Source organism: Branchiostoma floridae, chromosome 2 (genome assembly GCF_000003815.2).
Source record: "Branchiostoma floridae strain S238N-H82 chromosome 2, Bfl_VNyyK, whole genome shotgun sequence".
Lineage (NCBI taxonomy): Eukaryota > Metazoa > Chordata > Leptocardii > Amphioxiformes > Branchiostomatidae > Branchiostoma > Branchiostoma floridae.
Window position 1 is genome coordinate 9,383,712 of NC_049980.1, and position 15,252 is coordinate 9,398,963.

A 15,252-nucleotide genomic window follows, 5' to 3' on the forward strand; every position below is an offset into this window, starting at 1 on the left:
AAGTAATGTTTTATTAGCAAAATCATGGCCAAAGGCTAATTGCATGTACAGTATCAAAGACTAAGAGTAGAAGATAGTGTGATACATAACACTTGTGTCTAATCAACAATATGATACAATTGTCGGGTTTGACCTCTTCTTTGAAGACAGTGGTTAAGTGACTGTCCCACATTTTGTATAATGATTGGATTTTGTGCTTTTAGTAGAAATTGGTGGTCTTTTGGTGATCACCTACTAGTAAATGGTAAAAGCTCGGTGAAATTGTGGCAACTGTTTGAAATAATCTGTTTCTTTCAGCTTCATAGTGAGTACACTGACTAATAAAATGTATTTAATGTAATACATGTAATACAGAGACTGTCCTAATGCTTGAATCAATGAATGTGCTCCTCCCCCAGATGTAGATGTGCCATCCCCTGATGAGAAGTCCATCATCACCTACGTGTCTTCTCTGTACGATGTCTTCCCAGAGGTGCCTGACATTGAACAGTCCCTACAGGACAATGTGAGTAGGGTGGGTGTAGCGGGTGGGTTAGCTGGGTGGGTTAGCTGGGTGGGTTAGTATCTCTGTACGATGTCTTCCCAGAGGTGCCTGACATTGAACAGTCCCTACAGGACAATGTGAGTAGGGTGGGTGTAGTGGGTAGGTTAGCTGGGTGGGTTAGCTGGGTGGGTTAGTATCTCTGTACGATGTCTTCCCAGAGGTGCCTGACATTGAACAGTCCCTACAGGACAATGTGAGTAGGGTGGGTGTAGTGGGTGGGTTAGCTGGGTGGGTTAGCTGGGTGGGTTAGTACATTTGTATCTCTATACGATGTCTTCCCAGAGGTGCCTGACATTTAACAGTCCCTACAGGACAATGTGAGTAGGGTGGGTGTAGTGGGTAGGTTAGCTGGGTGGGTTGTCTTGTGGGTTAGCTGTATGGGTTAGTATATGTACAATGTCTCAGAGGTGCCAAGAATTAAATATTGAGGAGTCCCTATAGGACACTGTGAGTAGGGGGTAGGTTTGCTGGGTAGGTAAGACTGTAGTACTTGACTGTCAAATCAGTTGGACAGAAGGAGATGAGTTCTTCTAGATGGCTGTAGCATCACCTTGCTCTATTTTTGAGGTCTTTTTCCCATTAATCTGTGTAATAACCTCAAAAGAAGTATGCACCTCAAGTTTGGCATTAACTAGCATCACCTTTTGAATTTTGACATGTTTAATTGTTGTGCATACTTTATGCAGGAAAATATCATAAGTGTGACAGGTTTGCACGGAAACTTCAGTTGCTATGTCAGTGGTCCATCAATTTATCCAAAGCCCTTATAATGTGTCTGATCACATAAACTGCAAGACAGGTAGTGTTGTGATGAGTACTTTTATTAAGAAAGACCCTTGTTTCTGTCCCTGCCAGGAGCAGGCCTTACAGTTCCAGGATTACAACGACCGTGCCAGCAGCCTGCTACAATGGTTACGGAACACCACCGCTAAGATGGAGGATAGAAACTTACCCAAGATGCCTGACAGACTCAAGGTTGGTGTAGACAGCTGGCACTTCATGTTAAATCTTCTTTAAGAAGATTGATCTCTAGACCTAGTTCTGTAGCATGCTTCAAATTGTACCTAGCCATATGCAGTGCTCATAATACCCACTTACAAACTTGCAAACACAGCGACATTTTTGCTTGACGCAACTTAATATTAAACGCGGGTAGCAGTGTGCAACCTGAAATTTTGCAGTTGGAATGTCGCTTTTCCCTTGCCTACATGCATAAGCGTTAATTTGTATTTATTTCTTGATTTCAGACACAGCTTGCTGAGCTGAACAGACTACGGATAGAAGTCCTGCCAGCAAAAGCCGGGGAGAAAGAACAGCTGTCAGGGCTGCATGACTACCTAGAGGTGGGTCAACATTCTGATTCATTGGTTAGCTGGGTTGCTTACCTGGGTGGGTTAGATGACACATATGTATTAGATATGAAACATGTATTTACTGTGTTATACTCAGAGGTGGGTACAACTTTGTTAGCTTGGGTACACTTTGACATTCAAATGAAAAATTTTGTGTTAAAACACTGTAAAAAGTTGACAACTGTGGGAGATGGGTCGCTACCCTGTAAGGTTTTTTTTTTGTTAGCTGGGTTATATAGAAGTTAGGGTTTATGAGATCCCAAAGTCTTCCTGTTACTGTATTACCAGCAGGTCAGTTAAGTGTTATATATCTCAGTAAGGCTAAAGCCTAACAATTTGTGGTTTGAAGAATGTTAGCTTTAACTCAACTGGTATCAGGACAGTTAACTGGTCCATTTTTTTTAGACATGGAAGCATGGCAGCAAGTTTAGCTCTGTACCATTTTTTTTGCCTTGTCATGTTGGTTGTCAATTTTGTAAGGTATTAGGTAGCTGATTGGAAGTCAAAGGGTGGTCTTTGTAATGTCTGTCATCATGTAAAAGGTAACATTTTAACGTTTCTTTTCCAGAATATCTCCATTGCCAGCCGTAAGTTTGAGGTTCCGGAAGACTTGAGCACAGAGAAGATTCAGCATGCCTGGGACTGCCTCAACCTGGCCATACAGGACAGGGAGAAGGACTTGTTACAAGAAATAGAAAAGTAAGAGAGATTCCCTCTTCTTAGTTACTTGTTGAATCTTCTTCGAATATATGAGTTATTTTACTTGGAGGGAAGTGGGAGAAAAGTGCTATTATTGTGATATGAATACAAGGATTTGAATCAGATGAATGTGAGCATTGCTCTGACACTAAAAATACCTGGAAGTCTGGTGATTGAAGATGTCTTAAAAATCTGCATAACCCTCTGTCTCGGTAAGCTTTGGGTTGGAAACACATCTAGGAGAATTCACACTACAATCTTTTGTCTTTGACATGGTATTGGGAATAAATTTTCATTTCAATTAACTTCTTCTGAAATTTCAGCCCTGAGTGTGAAAACATTGTATTGATATAATTCTTTTCATTTATTTTCTTTCTTTCTAGGTTTGAGAGATTACGAGGGGTTGCAGAGAAGGTCCAGAAGGAAAGCAAACGGTGTGAGAACATCCTGAACACTGCAGAGGGCAGGCTAAGAGAGGTGAGGACTCGGACATATCGTAAACCATGTTGTGACTTAACTCATTAAGTGTCTTGTGTTCCATTGTGTCAAATGTGTCGTTTTTCATGCCTTGTTTTTGGTTGTATTCTGCATCCTTCATCACACATTTTTTCCTTTCATTTCTGTTTTACGAATTTTGGCAATTTTTCTTTGGCACTTGTTTGTCCTAAAAACTCATGTTTGACATTCGCACTTTCTTTCCACAAGTTGGATTGGACCGTCCATTTACTGGCCTTTGTATCCTCAATTCAATTGGATGATTCACCTTGTTATAAGTATAATAAGTATACCTAACAAGTGCCTATGCAATCATCTTTTCATTTCACTGTTTGTCATTTCTTGATGTATTTTAATTTTTTGTCATTAAATGTCACCTTCATTTTTCGCTGTGTGTCCTTGTGTTCACTGATGGCTTTCCAGCAAATAAGAATGGAAGTTGCCATCAAGTTTCGCTACAAGGTAATGTAGCATAAGATGTAACTCAAAGTACATGTAGCTCAGATGCTTTTACACACATTTTAAAGCTTTGTAGATCTTATTTTTTACTGCAATTTACTGAAGTGTGGAGTACTTCATGCAGTTACAAATGCAGCTTTGAGACACCTGTTTCAAAAATACATTTCTAATTTATGCTGCCTGGAATGGCTTTCAAGTGAAGCTCCCATGCATCGTAAACTGTTGTCATTGTTACAGTTATGGCTAGGTGTAAATTGACTAGATGTAAAAGAGGGCCTCCTAGCTTAGAGAAAGTTTAGGTATCACATCACAGTTTGTTTGCTTGAGGTGTCACACCACTGTTAGGTTGAGTCTCACACCACAGTTGTTACCTTCCCAGGTTGACAGCAGCCAGCTGAGCCATGCAGATGCCAAACAGGTGTTTGCGGAGGTGGAGCAGCAGCTGCAGACGTGTGAAGGCTGCATCAAGGAGATGTTCACCGACGTGCAGACTCTGAGGGAAGGAGGATACCCACAGGCAGACCCTCTCCAAAAGAAGTAAGCATTGTTCTCATGTGTTTTATATGGTTATGGTAAAGCCTGTGTAATAAGGTCGAAATTCGGGTGTACGTGTGTTGCCTTGCTGAATAAAACATTGATTAACTGCTGAATATGGTCTGCTTTTTTTATATATGAACAATGGGACTGTTAGTGTCTGCAATAAATAATAAATAACGATAATAAACCAGGAGATTGAAACCCTCCTCTATACAATCATCAGGCCTTCAAAACCATCCTCTAGCCTAATGTATTCCATCTTCCATTAACTTACTAATAATGATAGTTCAATGCCTGAAATGGTCAAATGGCCTTGCATTGAGCAAATCCAATAAAAAACAAAGAAATAAACAAAGGAAGGAATTAACAGAAACACAAACATAGAAGGAGAACAGATATGACAGAAAATAAAAATAGTGATAACTTTCAGTGACACTAACCTTTTGGTGTTTGGAGCCTTCCTCCAGTTCAGCCTGTAAGTTGTATGTTGATGCATTTTCGTTCTGTTTCAGGGTGTTCCTTCTGCATGAGAGGTGGGTCCACCTGAAGAACTCCCTGCAGACCAGCAGCCAGTCCAGGAGATTTGGGGAGGGGCCGGCACAGCTCAGGTCCCCCACCGGCATGAGTCTGTCGGAGGTGGGGGAGGAGGGCAGACTGCTGCAGGAGTGTCTGAGCTGGGTACAGAACAAACAGGTAGGGCTGGTTTTAAATGTCGTGCTGTCTATTTCTTTCTTTGAGGTCAGAAAGAAAACTACGGAAGCTAAGGAAGCTCGCGATAAACAGGATGAAGTTAAAGACAGGATGAGTTGAAGAAAGACTGATTGCAGCAGAACACACCGGACTACTACTAGTGAACTACTATCTGACTGTTTTTACTATCATTTCTGAAGTTCTATCATTTGAAAAGAAACTTCTTAAGTTTTCAATAGAAGTTCTATTTTATCTTTGTAGGTATTTTATTTGTGCAGAATGATGACCATTGTTTATTAAGTATCGTAGTTCTTTCCTTTGTCTTTGGATATAATCAGTAATACCAAATGATACCAAATGATTTAGATTTAGATTTAGGCATTTAGAAAAGACGGGAATGGGGAAAATTCACTATAGTAAGAAACAGGGAAAAAGCACTGAAACAACTGTATCATCCTACCTTAGTCGATTCTGGAAAGTGGCGAGTATGGCAGTGACCTCCCCAGTGTACAAAGACTTTTAGAAGAACACAGAGAACAGCACAGAGTCATCACTGAGTTCAAGGCCAAGGTGGACCAGTGCATAGCTAACAAGGTATGGATGGTTGAGTATACTCAATCATAACATTAATATTCAATGTAGTACTCTTATACACACCCAGCATATAGATCTATTAGGAATGATTTAATTTTTCTAGATTCAATAACAGTTGTTCATAAGTTTTTACCTTACGAACAAATGTTGTTAATTAAATTTACAACAATTGTTCATGGATGTTACTCAAACGTCTGGAAGTAAATCACAGTTTTTATCCAGTTATAGACATTGAATTGTATTTGAAAGTTGTTCATAAGGTTTAGCTTACTATCTAACGTTCATTGTGCCATAGAGTACAATGTTCTTTATGTAACATCAAGATCCATGATCTACATTTCTTTTGTGTGTTTTTTCCAGTCCAAGCTCATGGGGCCCAAGTACCATGTCTACTGTGAACAGCTGTCCAAGCTCGAACAGGCATACTCCACTCTCACGGTAGGTCCTCACTTCAACAGAAAACTGTTCTGAATTTATATGATATAGCAACTTGAAGGTAGATATTCAAATCATGGTGAAGGACTTTATTGAAGTTAGCTGTCCTTCAGGTACGGTGCATTACTAAATCCAATTCTAGAAGCAGTCCTGCTTCAATGTAGAAGCTGTCAGTTTGATTCCGACTTTTTTGCTCAACTGGCATGTATGCTACTAAAAGGGTTGCACTCATTAGGATGGAATGTAAAGCCATGGTCCACTGATCATTGTGCTTTATGAAGAGAGCAAGGGGAATGTCCCTGGCACAATGAACCTGTAAATGCTGTACATAGCATCTGTCACGACCAGTGGAAAAATAGCTCTTTAGTGAGCTAAACTGGTTTTAGATCACGTTCACAAGAGCTTGTCCTATTCAAAATCATGTATCACCCAAAAAAAAACCCGGTGCAAATGGCCGAGTGGGTAGAGTGTTCGCCTTGCATTCGGTAGGTCGTGAGTTCAATCCCCAGCCAATTCATACCAAAGACTTTAAAAATGGTACATGCTGCTTTCTCTGCTTAGAACTCAGCACCAATGAGGAAGAGTATGGAAGTTAAACACACATCACTACCAGCGGACCAGCCCCCTACTGTAGTGGCTTGCACATGTGTGGCCCAAGGGCTACAGAAATGGAGATGGGCGCCACCCCTATGCATCTGATACTGATGTACGGGCAACTTTAACTTTAACTTATCACCCCAAAAAATGTTTTCCTCATAAAACATCTCTTCCCACAGGACACATCACAGAAGCGGCTGCAGTACCTGGAGTCCCTGCTAGAGTTCATCCGCCAGGCAACCCTGGAGCTGATGTGGCTGAACGAGCGGGAGGAGTTGGAGCTGGCGCGGGAGTGGGACGACAGACCGGTCAACATCACCGAGCTGGACCAGCACTACGAGGTGGGGTGGACAGTCCGCTGACTTTTTAATAGTCCAGCTTTACCATGTGACAGTCCATCATGACAGAAAGAACATGTTGTATGTGCATTGTCTAGTTCCAGACAACTGCATTTACCAGTAAATAAGATGAAGCATAGTACAATGCTAAACTTTCTTCCAACACAAAAGTACACACAGATCAGATTTTTAGTGGGTCAAAGGTGCCAGGAAGTTTATGTGATTTGTCATCAGTATTGATCCTGAAGAAGGCAACAGTGGTCTTTGAAAATTTGATCTGATCTACATTTGTGTTTGAAGAAAGTTTAGCATTGTGCTACGATTACTACCAACACAGATGAGCTTCTGTGATAAAATGAAACATATTTGTTTGTTGTCAGTAGAAATGTGTGGTGGTACATCATTACAGTTAATGTCACATTCTGTAATAGAAACATGTGATATACTTGACTGTGTGCTTGTCTCAGTTATTTTTCTTCAGAGTGTGGTAGATTTTAGACATAATTTTTCCCATAACTTTGGGGTTATATTGTACAAGAAATTACAATTTCATAGTAATGAGTTGAGTCTCTGCTATCCACAATGAGACTTATCTTACAGACTATATGTAGGTTATGATCCAAGAAAGTTGTTTTCTTCCTTTCCTTCCCGCTGTTACTTTTGGTTCCTCGTCACGGCTGTAAGCCGAGTTGTCAAAAGTAACACCTTGTCAAACAGGTACAAGCACATGTGACAAAGACAGACTACCTGCGACAAAGCCACCTGTCTTTCTTGTATAGAAAACTAGTGGTAGGACTGCTATGCTTTTGTACACTCAGCCTTTTTGTGTTACCAATAAGGTGTTAACGGGGGCCGCCCTAAGACGGTCCCCGTCGTAAGACGGTACGTATTTTTTGCTGATCTTATTATCCATAAGTACACCGTGTTTGTTGCCACTGACTATGCTGATTACAAAGGTAAATAAACCAAGTCCATGCACACAGCTTTAATTTGCATTCCAAGTATACTTTAACATATTTACTTCATGTTTTTTTAAGAGCAGAATTCTAACAGTAATGTTGACAGTGCTGGATCACTGCGGTCACCGGCCTCTGCGTATTGGCGGCTCGTGTCGCTAACTATAAGAACTCATCCAAGCAGTCACACAACTGCCATGATACACATAAATAAATCTCCATAAAACACTATGAATATGGGTCTTCAAATGTTTGTTGAGTAGAAAAGCAACCAAAAGGAAGCGACATAAACATTGCCACCATTGTACGCCCAAGGGAGTGCGGCCGTGAAGGTGGCAGACTAGAGAACGCTCCAAAGATTGATTTGACTGTAACAAATGATTCGTGCTGTCTATGAAAATAAGACTTGACAGAGAGATGTAGATGATATTTTCATATAATCAGACAGAGTTTTGTTGATGTTGGCGGTGTCGTTTTTTCGTAATGGTTTTTTTAGTCGGGCATTCACAATCAGTGCATTCAGCCCATTGCCCGTAAAACATCAGCTGGATTGTTCTAGGTACAGCCTTCCTCATGTGAGACAAGAAGTACATACAGTCACGGTTTTACTGTCAAAAGAAAGCTAAAATATCATACTATTAATTTTTTTCTGTGTACTTAGATTTACCACTTACTTCTGAAGAGAGCAAAATATAAAAAAAAGCGTACCGAGTTAGGCACACTGTCCAGCGTAGCACAAAATTGGAAGGTAAATACACGAAAATGTCTCTCAGTGTTTGCCGCTTGTAACACGCAGAGCGAAAGGTTCATGAACCACATGAATGCATTTCTTATTCAAGTATGTTGTTCAAATCTATGAGTAAAAAATTCAGTCATCAAAATTTGACCACTCTCAGGCAACTAGCGATGGAGCGCCATGAGTTTGAGCGCAAGAAAAAGCGTACCGTGTTGGGGCACCTCCCGTTACTAAACCTTTGTCTGGGCTTTTTAACTGAAATGTTAAGGCATCATTTTCTTGTGTTTTGTACACCTGTTCGAGCTGAAAGTTTTAGTAAATTAGTACAACCGTTAATAGTAGTGCAATTTACAAACAAGTCTGCTATATTAGCATTTGCAGGCCCAGTTGATGTATTGTGTGTTTAGTTTTACTATGATACTGTTTACATTATGTGTCGTTTTGCTCTACCAATGTGTCGATTTTACTGCAATCTAGACGTCACCTTTTCCCCAACTTCTTTGTAGGATTATGATTTGTGTTTCTTCGCCTGGTTGTTTTTAGCACTTACAGGAGAAATGGTGTCTCAGTCTCACCTTTTTTTGTTTGCTTCTCCCTCTCTTCTTCCTTCCCTCCAGACCAAAGAAAAGACTCAAGCACAGGTTGGGCACCTTGTCCCATATCTTCTTGTGCCATACTTATAGACATTATGATTGCTATGTTTATATTATACTGCTGCTTGTCACAAGCACTGGCATGAATGATGCACTTGTTTCTCTCTCTGCATGCGTGCATGTCTATGCCTGGCTGTACTCACAATCCCTGCATGGCTCTCAATGTACAATTCAGGAACTACAACTTCTGGAGGTTTGTCTTATAGTCAGCCAAGAAGCCTGCTTTTCTTGTCTTGGCACATAGACTACTTGTAGTTACACCTAGCTGAAATAGGCTAATTTGGAGATTGTGCTTTACTAGTTACTGTTGCAGCAACAGTGATGTTGTCCTTGAACAAGTATTCTTTGCCTCACTTGCTAGTAATGTGGCCTTAATTACTGTTCCCTTCCAAGCAACCGGGACATAGTGTAGTAGCATTTACTGGATATGTATATGAAAAAAAGGAACATATTTGTATGAAAGAAGGAGAAAAACATGTATTTTCATGTACATACAGGCTAGTTTTGTTAAGATTTTTACTTACTTCCTGTTTATACACAGGTATTGATGCAAGAACTGGAAACCAGAGAGGCTCAGTTCAACTCCCTACAGGAGAGAGGAGAGGCCCTGGCTCTGGCCAATCACCCTGCTGCTAAATCTATAGAGGTAAGTGTGCTTTTGGGCTGTCAGTACATTTACATACTCAGTAACCACTGAATAGCCTGATTAAATTGACCTTGCAACATCTGACCCTCCCCCCCCCCTCCTGTACTCATGTACAGCAGTGTTTGTGTTAGTTTGACTAAATGCTGAAAGTTGTTAAGAAAGGAACAAAGGGAATGAAAGAAGCCCTGTCTTTTGAAGTCACCAGGTTAGCCAAAGACTGTATAGTTTGCAGATGTAATACTGTGCGTAATGAATATTTCTATGTCTAAATACATCTTTAATTGATGCTCCCCCAGGCTTACATGGCAGCTATGCAGACCCAGTGGGCGTGGCTCCTGCAGCTGACATCTTGTCTGGAGCAGCACACCAAGCACACTGCCAAGTACCAGCAGGTCAGAGGGCATACATAGTAGTAGTAGTACGTCAATTGTCAAAGCTAGGCAGTAGCATTGTTATTGGCCAAGGACTTAAAAAAGAGGACAGAGATTATGCCCAAGAATATACAAATACTGTAAATGCCATTTAGGTTTGTTGTGATCTTAGCTACATGTATAAGCCTTAGGAAAAAATGGAGTATTCACTGTATTTACTTAAAGGCTGCATCCCATACATCTCAATTGTATTGGTTGTAACACTTACGTTTCATAGTCACTTTAAGTCACATACTTTACAATAATGCAAACACCAGTGCTTGTAAATTCAGTGTGAAGCAGTCATTGTGAAACACCACAAACCTAAAACCACCTTGAAAATTTCAAGAATTACAGTCTATATTGTATGACATGTCCAGTATACCCAGTCCCAGATAACGATCCATATGCCTCATCTGTATCAGTTATCAGCTAGATGAATGGATAGATAAATAAATCAGTTGTAGCATCAGCTGGGGAAATGACAATTGACAAGACAACCAACTGCATGCTATTTTTGCACCTAGGTGGTCCTTTTAACTGTTTCTTGGTCTCCTCCTGCAGTTCTTTGCTGAGGGCAGAGATGTTGAGTCCTGGCTGAAGGAGCAGGCAGACCTGCTGAACACCAAGTACAACAGGACAGACCTGCCACTCAACGAGGCGGAGGATCTACTGCAGGAAATCTTTGTAAGAAATAATTTTTGTTTTCATCAATTACAATCATTGGATACTTTGTCCAAGTAGCTGTATGTATTGTCAGTAGATTTGTGAACAGACTTATAATATTGAAACATATTAGTATAGCACTGAAAAATTCTAAAGAAGATTCTCACCACTCTTCTTATCTGAGGTGAATTGACATATAGTAACTTAAAAACAGATGCACAAAATATGATATACTTAACATGTAACAACATAATACATTTTCTTAAAAAGTGTTCCCATAGTTCAATATCTAATGTAGCAGTCAGATTTTAACATGCATGTTATGACTCCGTTGTGGGTGTTGATTTGCCTGTTAGATTAACAAAAAGATAACATGCTCAAATAACTTATGCCTGGCATCAAATTTATAACGTATCTGTTGTTTACTGAACAAACATTGTACTTGGACTACAGCCTTTTGGTAACTGTTAAATATGTATAAATAGTATTGATAATATCAACGAATTCCTCTTAACCTTTAGGAGATGAAGGAAAGTCTGGTGGAGTTTAAGGACCACATCAGTTCCGTGGCCACCAACAGTAAGCAGGTTCTTCCTCTCAACCAGAGGCGGCAGAAAAACACCTCCAACATCACTGTGAAGGCAGTGTCTTCATACAGGCAGATAGATGTAAGTAGTGAGGGTTACTAACCATGGTGTGTTTCCACCTGAATCAATAGGCCTAGAAAAATGGTGAGAAAGATGAATTTATGTTTCTGGTTATCCGAGAATTGTAGCAAACCTAACCTAACCCTAATCTTTTTTGGGGCAAGTTAATCGCTGGCAAGGGATTTATGATTTTCATTCTGGGTGAGGAAATGCAAAACAATGACATGTATTTCACAGTTTCTGTTTGAACACTTGATGCAAGAATGTGTACTTCTTGGTTAAGTTTGTTGATAAACTTGTACAATGTACATTTGTGTAATAGCGCAGTATGATGTCGAAATTTCCAGTTTCCTGATGCATTTCTATTTATTGTATTTGTTTAATCACTTTGGCCAAAATCTTGTAAAAAAAGAAGAAAATTCCTACTTATACTGACCTAATTTTTTTCCAAGAATCAGAAATCAGAAACACAATATTGAATGTTCCTAGGTCTTACCATTACTCTTGTAGATAAATGTAGAATCAAATCCATTGATCACTAATCAGGAATCACTAATTCTTCAGTAATACTAAATAAAACATCTTCCCTTCACACAGCTTTCCTTGAAAGAGGGAGATGAGTGCATTCTTGTAGACAACAGTCAGAAGACCAAATGGCAAGTCATCACCCCCACCGGAGAGGAGGCTTTTGTCCCCTCTGTAGTGTTCATGATCCCACCTCCCTGCTCTGAAGCTATGGACTATGCAGAAAGGTGGGGATATCCAGTCTACCAAAACTGTTACTCTAATATAGTACAAAGGTACCTGTACAGATTATGATGTCATGAGCAAATTTATGTTTCTCTGAGGAAATGTCATAGATTAATGTTGAAGTTCACTGACAACATTGTATGTCGTTTTTATTGTACTTAATTTGTAACGCTTGTTCACCTTTATCCGTGGGGTAACTTATATCCATTGTTTTTAAATATAGGGTATTTGCATGTGGATATCAAGTTGACAGTGGTTTCAAACTGCAATGCATTTTGTACTTTGATAATATCGCAATTTGAAACCGTCCTTCATCTCTAGATACCTTTTTTTTAGAAACAACTGGTATGCATGTAAGTTACCCTGTGGATAAAGGTGAACTAGCATTACAAAATACTTAACCTTCTTGAGTTTGATTTTAAAAACGTCATAAAAATTTCTTTTCATTGAAGAACAGGAAGCAGTTGTGTAGTACATGACCTTAGTCCTTATTATTAGCATAATGCAGGATCAGTAAGTTTGTATTTGTAAATTTTCATACTTGATAGAGAACAATACAGTTATTTATGTCAAGTCTTCATTCAGTGCTGAGTTATCTTCTACTGTATTTTCTCCTCCTCAGACTGGAGGTTCAGTACCAGGAGCTCCTGTCCTTGTGGAAGACACGTCACCTGGCCCTGAAGCACACGGTGTCTGCCCAGCAGATCTCACAGAGGGTCCAGGCCATCAAGAACATGAGTCTGGAACAGGTAAGGGCAGGAGTAGGAGTAGGCTTTACTGCTAGGCCATCTGTGCCACTGAGTTTAAAATATATCACTAGACATGTGATAATGTCATGTATACTTCAACATTATCAACTATGGTAAGGTCCTTACGTCCATGAAAAGGAGGTATTGTTTTCAGTCTTTGCATTTCTCTTTATCTTGGTGTGTGTTGAGTTGAGTATTGTAGAATGGCAGGATGTGATGCCAAAAATGGTGTAATTGGAGACTGGTAGGATTGAAAGGCTGGTTTGGCCCGGGTCCAAAGTTGGTGGTGTACATGCACGTTTGGTCTGGATCCAAAGTTCCACAGGAAGGCAGAAAACTGCATGCCGGATTAGACAGAATTAGCAAGAAATTGTGATGAAAATATTCACCTTGTAAATTTTTCTCAATTTTTGTAATGTGTCCAGTTCTCCCTAAAAATGGTGTAACTGGAGACAGGCAGGATTGAAAGGCTGGTTTGGCCCGGGTCCAAAGTTGGTGATGCCGGCTTGGTGCCAAGTTTCACAAAAATGATTCCAAAGCTTGGAAAATGCTGAGACAGAATTAGCAACAAATTTTGCAATAATGACTCGAACAAGAAATTGACAAAAATGCTCATGAAGGTTTGAAAATCTTTGATTCCTTGTTAATGTTGTGCTGTTTCTGTGATGTATCCAGTTCTCCCTGCTGGACCCATCAGAGCGGGATGAGATGCTGAAGTCTCTGCTGGAGGACCTGGAGCAGCTGGAGAGGGAGAACCAGGAGTCTGGCACGGTGGACCCCGCCCTGCTGGCTCAGCTCCGGGCTGATGTGGAGGCCTGTCAGAGGAGGTTCCAGGACATGGCTGCACAGGCTGGGAAAGGTCAGCTTCCAGAACTCTGTTGTTATTCTTATTCATTTGGTTATAGCTATATATCCAGTATTTGATTATACTGCTGCTGGGATCCCTGACACGGGTAGACAGCAGTTGGCTAGTCTTTGCACTGTGCGTCCATGTGATTCTGTCCAGCGGGCTTACCCTAGTTAGACTACACACCTTGATGTCGCTCTTAACACATTCCATAGTATTACTTTATTATTGATGATGCATTACCAAAATCTGTTATATTTACCATACATGATGGTACTGCACAGAGTTACAGTAGTTTCAAACTACAAAACTACTAAATGTTTCAGTGGCCCGACCTCTGACCTGACCCAACAGAGTGACAGATTCATCGGCTCGTCGATGTTGGTCACCTATCCCCAAAAAGAAGAAACTGAACAGCAAATACACACAAATGTACAAAATTTTGCCGAAATCACTGATCAGTGCTGTTTTTTTTCACCATTGACCATTGAAGTACCTCATGTATAAGGCAAACTTTTGATGATAATTGTATTGTCATTGTTATTTTCAGAAGCTGTAATGGCAGAGAAGGTGGACGAACAGGCTCGGCAGCTCAGCTCGCAGGTTGGTTCCTTCGTGCAGACACTGGACACGGCCGAGCAGAAGCTGATGATCAGGATCCACACGCCCCTGCCCAGGGACATCCCAGGGGTCGAGGACGTGGTGCAGGAGTCACAGGTCAGGGGTCAAAGTTCATAGAGTTACATTCGGTGTTGTCAGTGTCATACTCAATGTCATTGTCTATGGATATACTTTTTGTATAACTGCACTTACTGCCTCCTTTATACATATATATATTATGCACAATCCAATACGAGCGATCGCGATGATGTCACGGTGACGCAGTGGTAGGCAAAAAGCAGGTATTTGGCAAAAGATTGATTTACATATTAACCTGTAATTTGAGACGCTAATTTGAATATCAATTTTTGATCCAATCTACTGACATCCTGGTAGGCAACAACCGTCCAATACCCCGGATATAAACAACAACAGCGATCGCTCGTATTTGAAGAACACTAAAAGATGTAACACTCGGATGTAAATTCGTCTGTGACGGTAATCAACGTTATGTTATAATTTTATACTTAATATCCGTACACAGAATAAACCGCTTACCAACAAGCTTTTGATCAGTCCTCTGATCCTTATCAAGTTGAAATGACCCAAAGCTAAGGTCACACATCCAGACCGGAAGTGTGACGTCAACAATGGGTCAAAGGTGCTTGGAAGTTGGTATCGGCCCCCGTCTTGATTAGGGGAAGGTTGATGGGCTCTGATGTAACACTGGTAAGATTGTTGTGTGTTACTTAGCTCGGTTGGGCAAAACTGTACAATAAAGGTCTTCATTCATTGATAATCAAACAGCACAGAACTGCACCAACCACAGTACCAGAAGTTTATGTTGTTTTT

At 40.4% G+C, this 15,252-nt stretch overlaps 1 protein-coding gene across 1 annotated transcript in view; it reads left to right on the top strand.

Annotated features, from left to right (window-relative positions):
• The window catches only part of LOC118403238 (microtubule-actin cross-linking factor 1-like), a gene marked incomplete in the record, with an annotated part of 170,307 nt that overhangs the window by 81,702 nt on the left and 73,353 nt on the right, over positions 1–15,252 (top strand). The window contains 21 exon segments of the mRNA XM_035801844.1: positions 399–505; positions 1,400–1,519; positions 1,792–1,887; positions 2,465–2,595; positions 2,979–3,072; positions 3,514–3,552; positions 3,929–4,086; positions 4,599–4,779; positions 5,242–5,370; positions 5,731–5,808; positions 6,582–6,743; positions 7,458–7,529; positions 9,050–9,073; positions 9,627–9,731; positions 10,028–10,123; positions 10,706–10,828; positions 11,329–11,475; positions 12,052–12,206; positions 12,827–12,953; positions 13,629–13,812; positions 14,351–14,517. Coding sequence (XP_035657737.1) covers positions 399–505; positions 1,400–1,519; positions 1,792–1,887; positions 2,465–2,595; positions 2,979–3,072; positions 3,514–3,552; positions 3,929–4,086; positions 4,599–4,779; positions 5,242–5,370; positions 5,731–5,808; positions 6,582–6,743; positions 7,458–7,529; positions 9,050–9,073; positions 9,627–9,731; positions 10,028–10,123; positions 10,706–10,828; positions 11,329–11,475; positions 12,052–12,206; positions 12,827–12,953; positions 13,629–13,812; positions 14,351–14,517 — 2,495 coding nt within the window.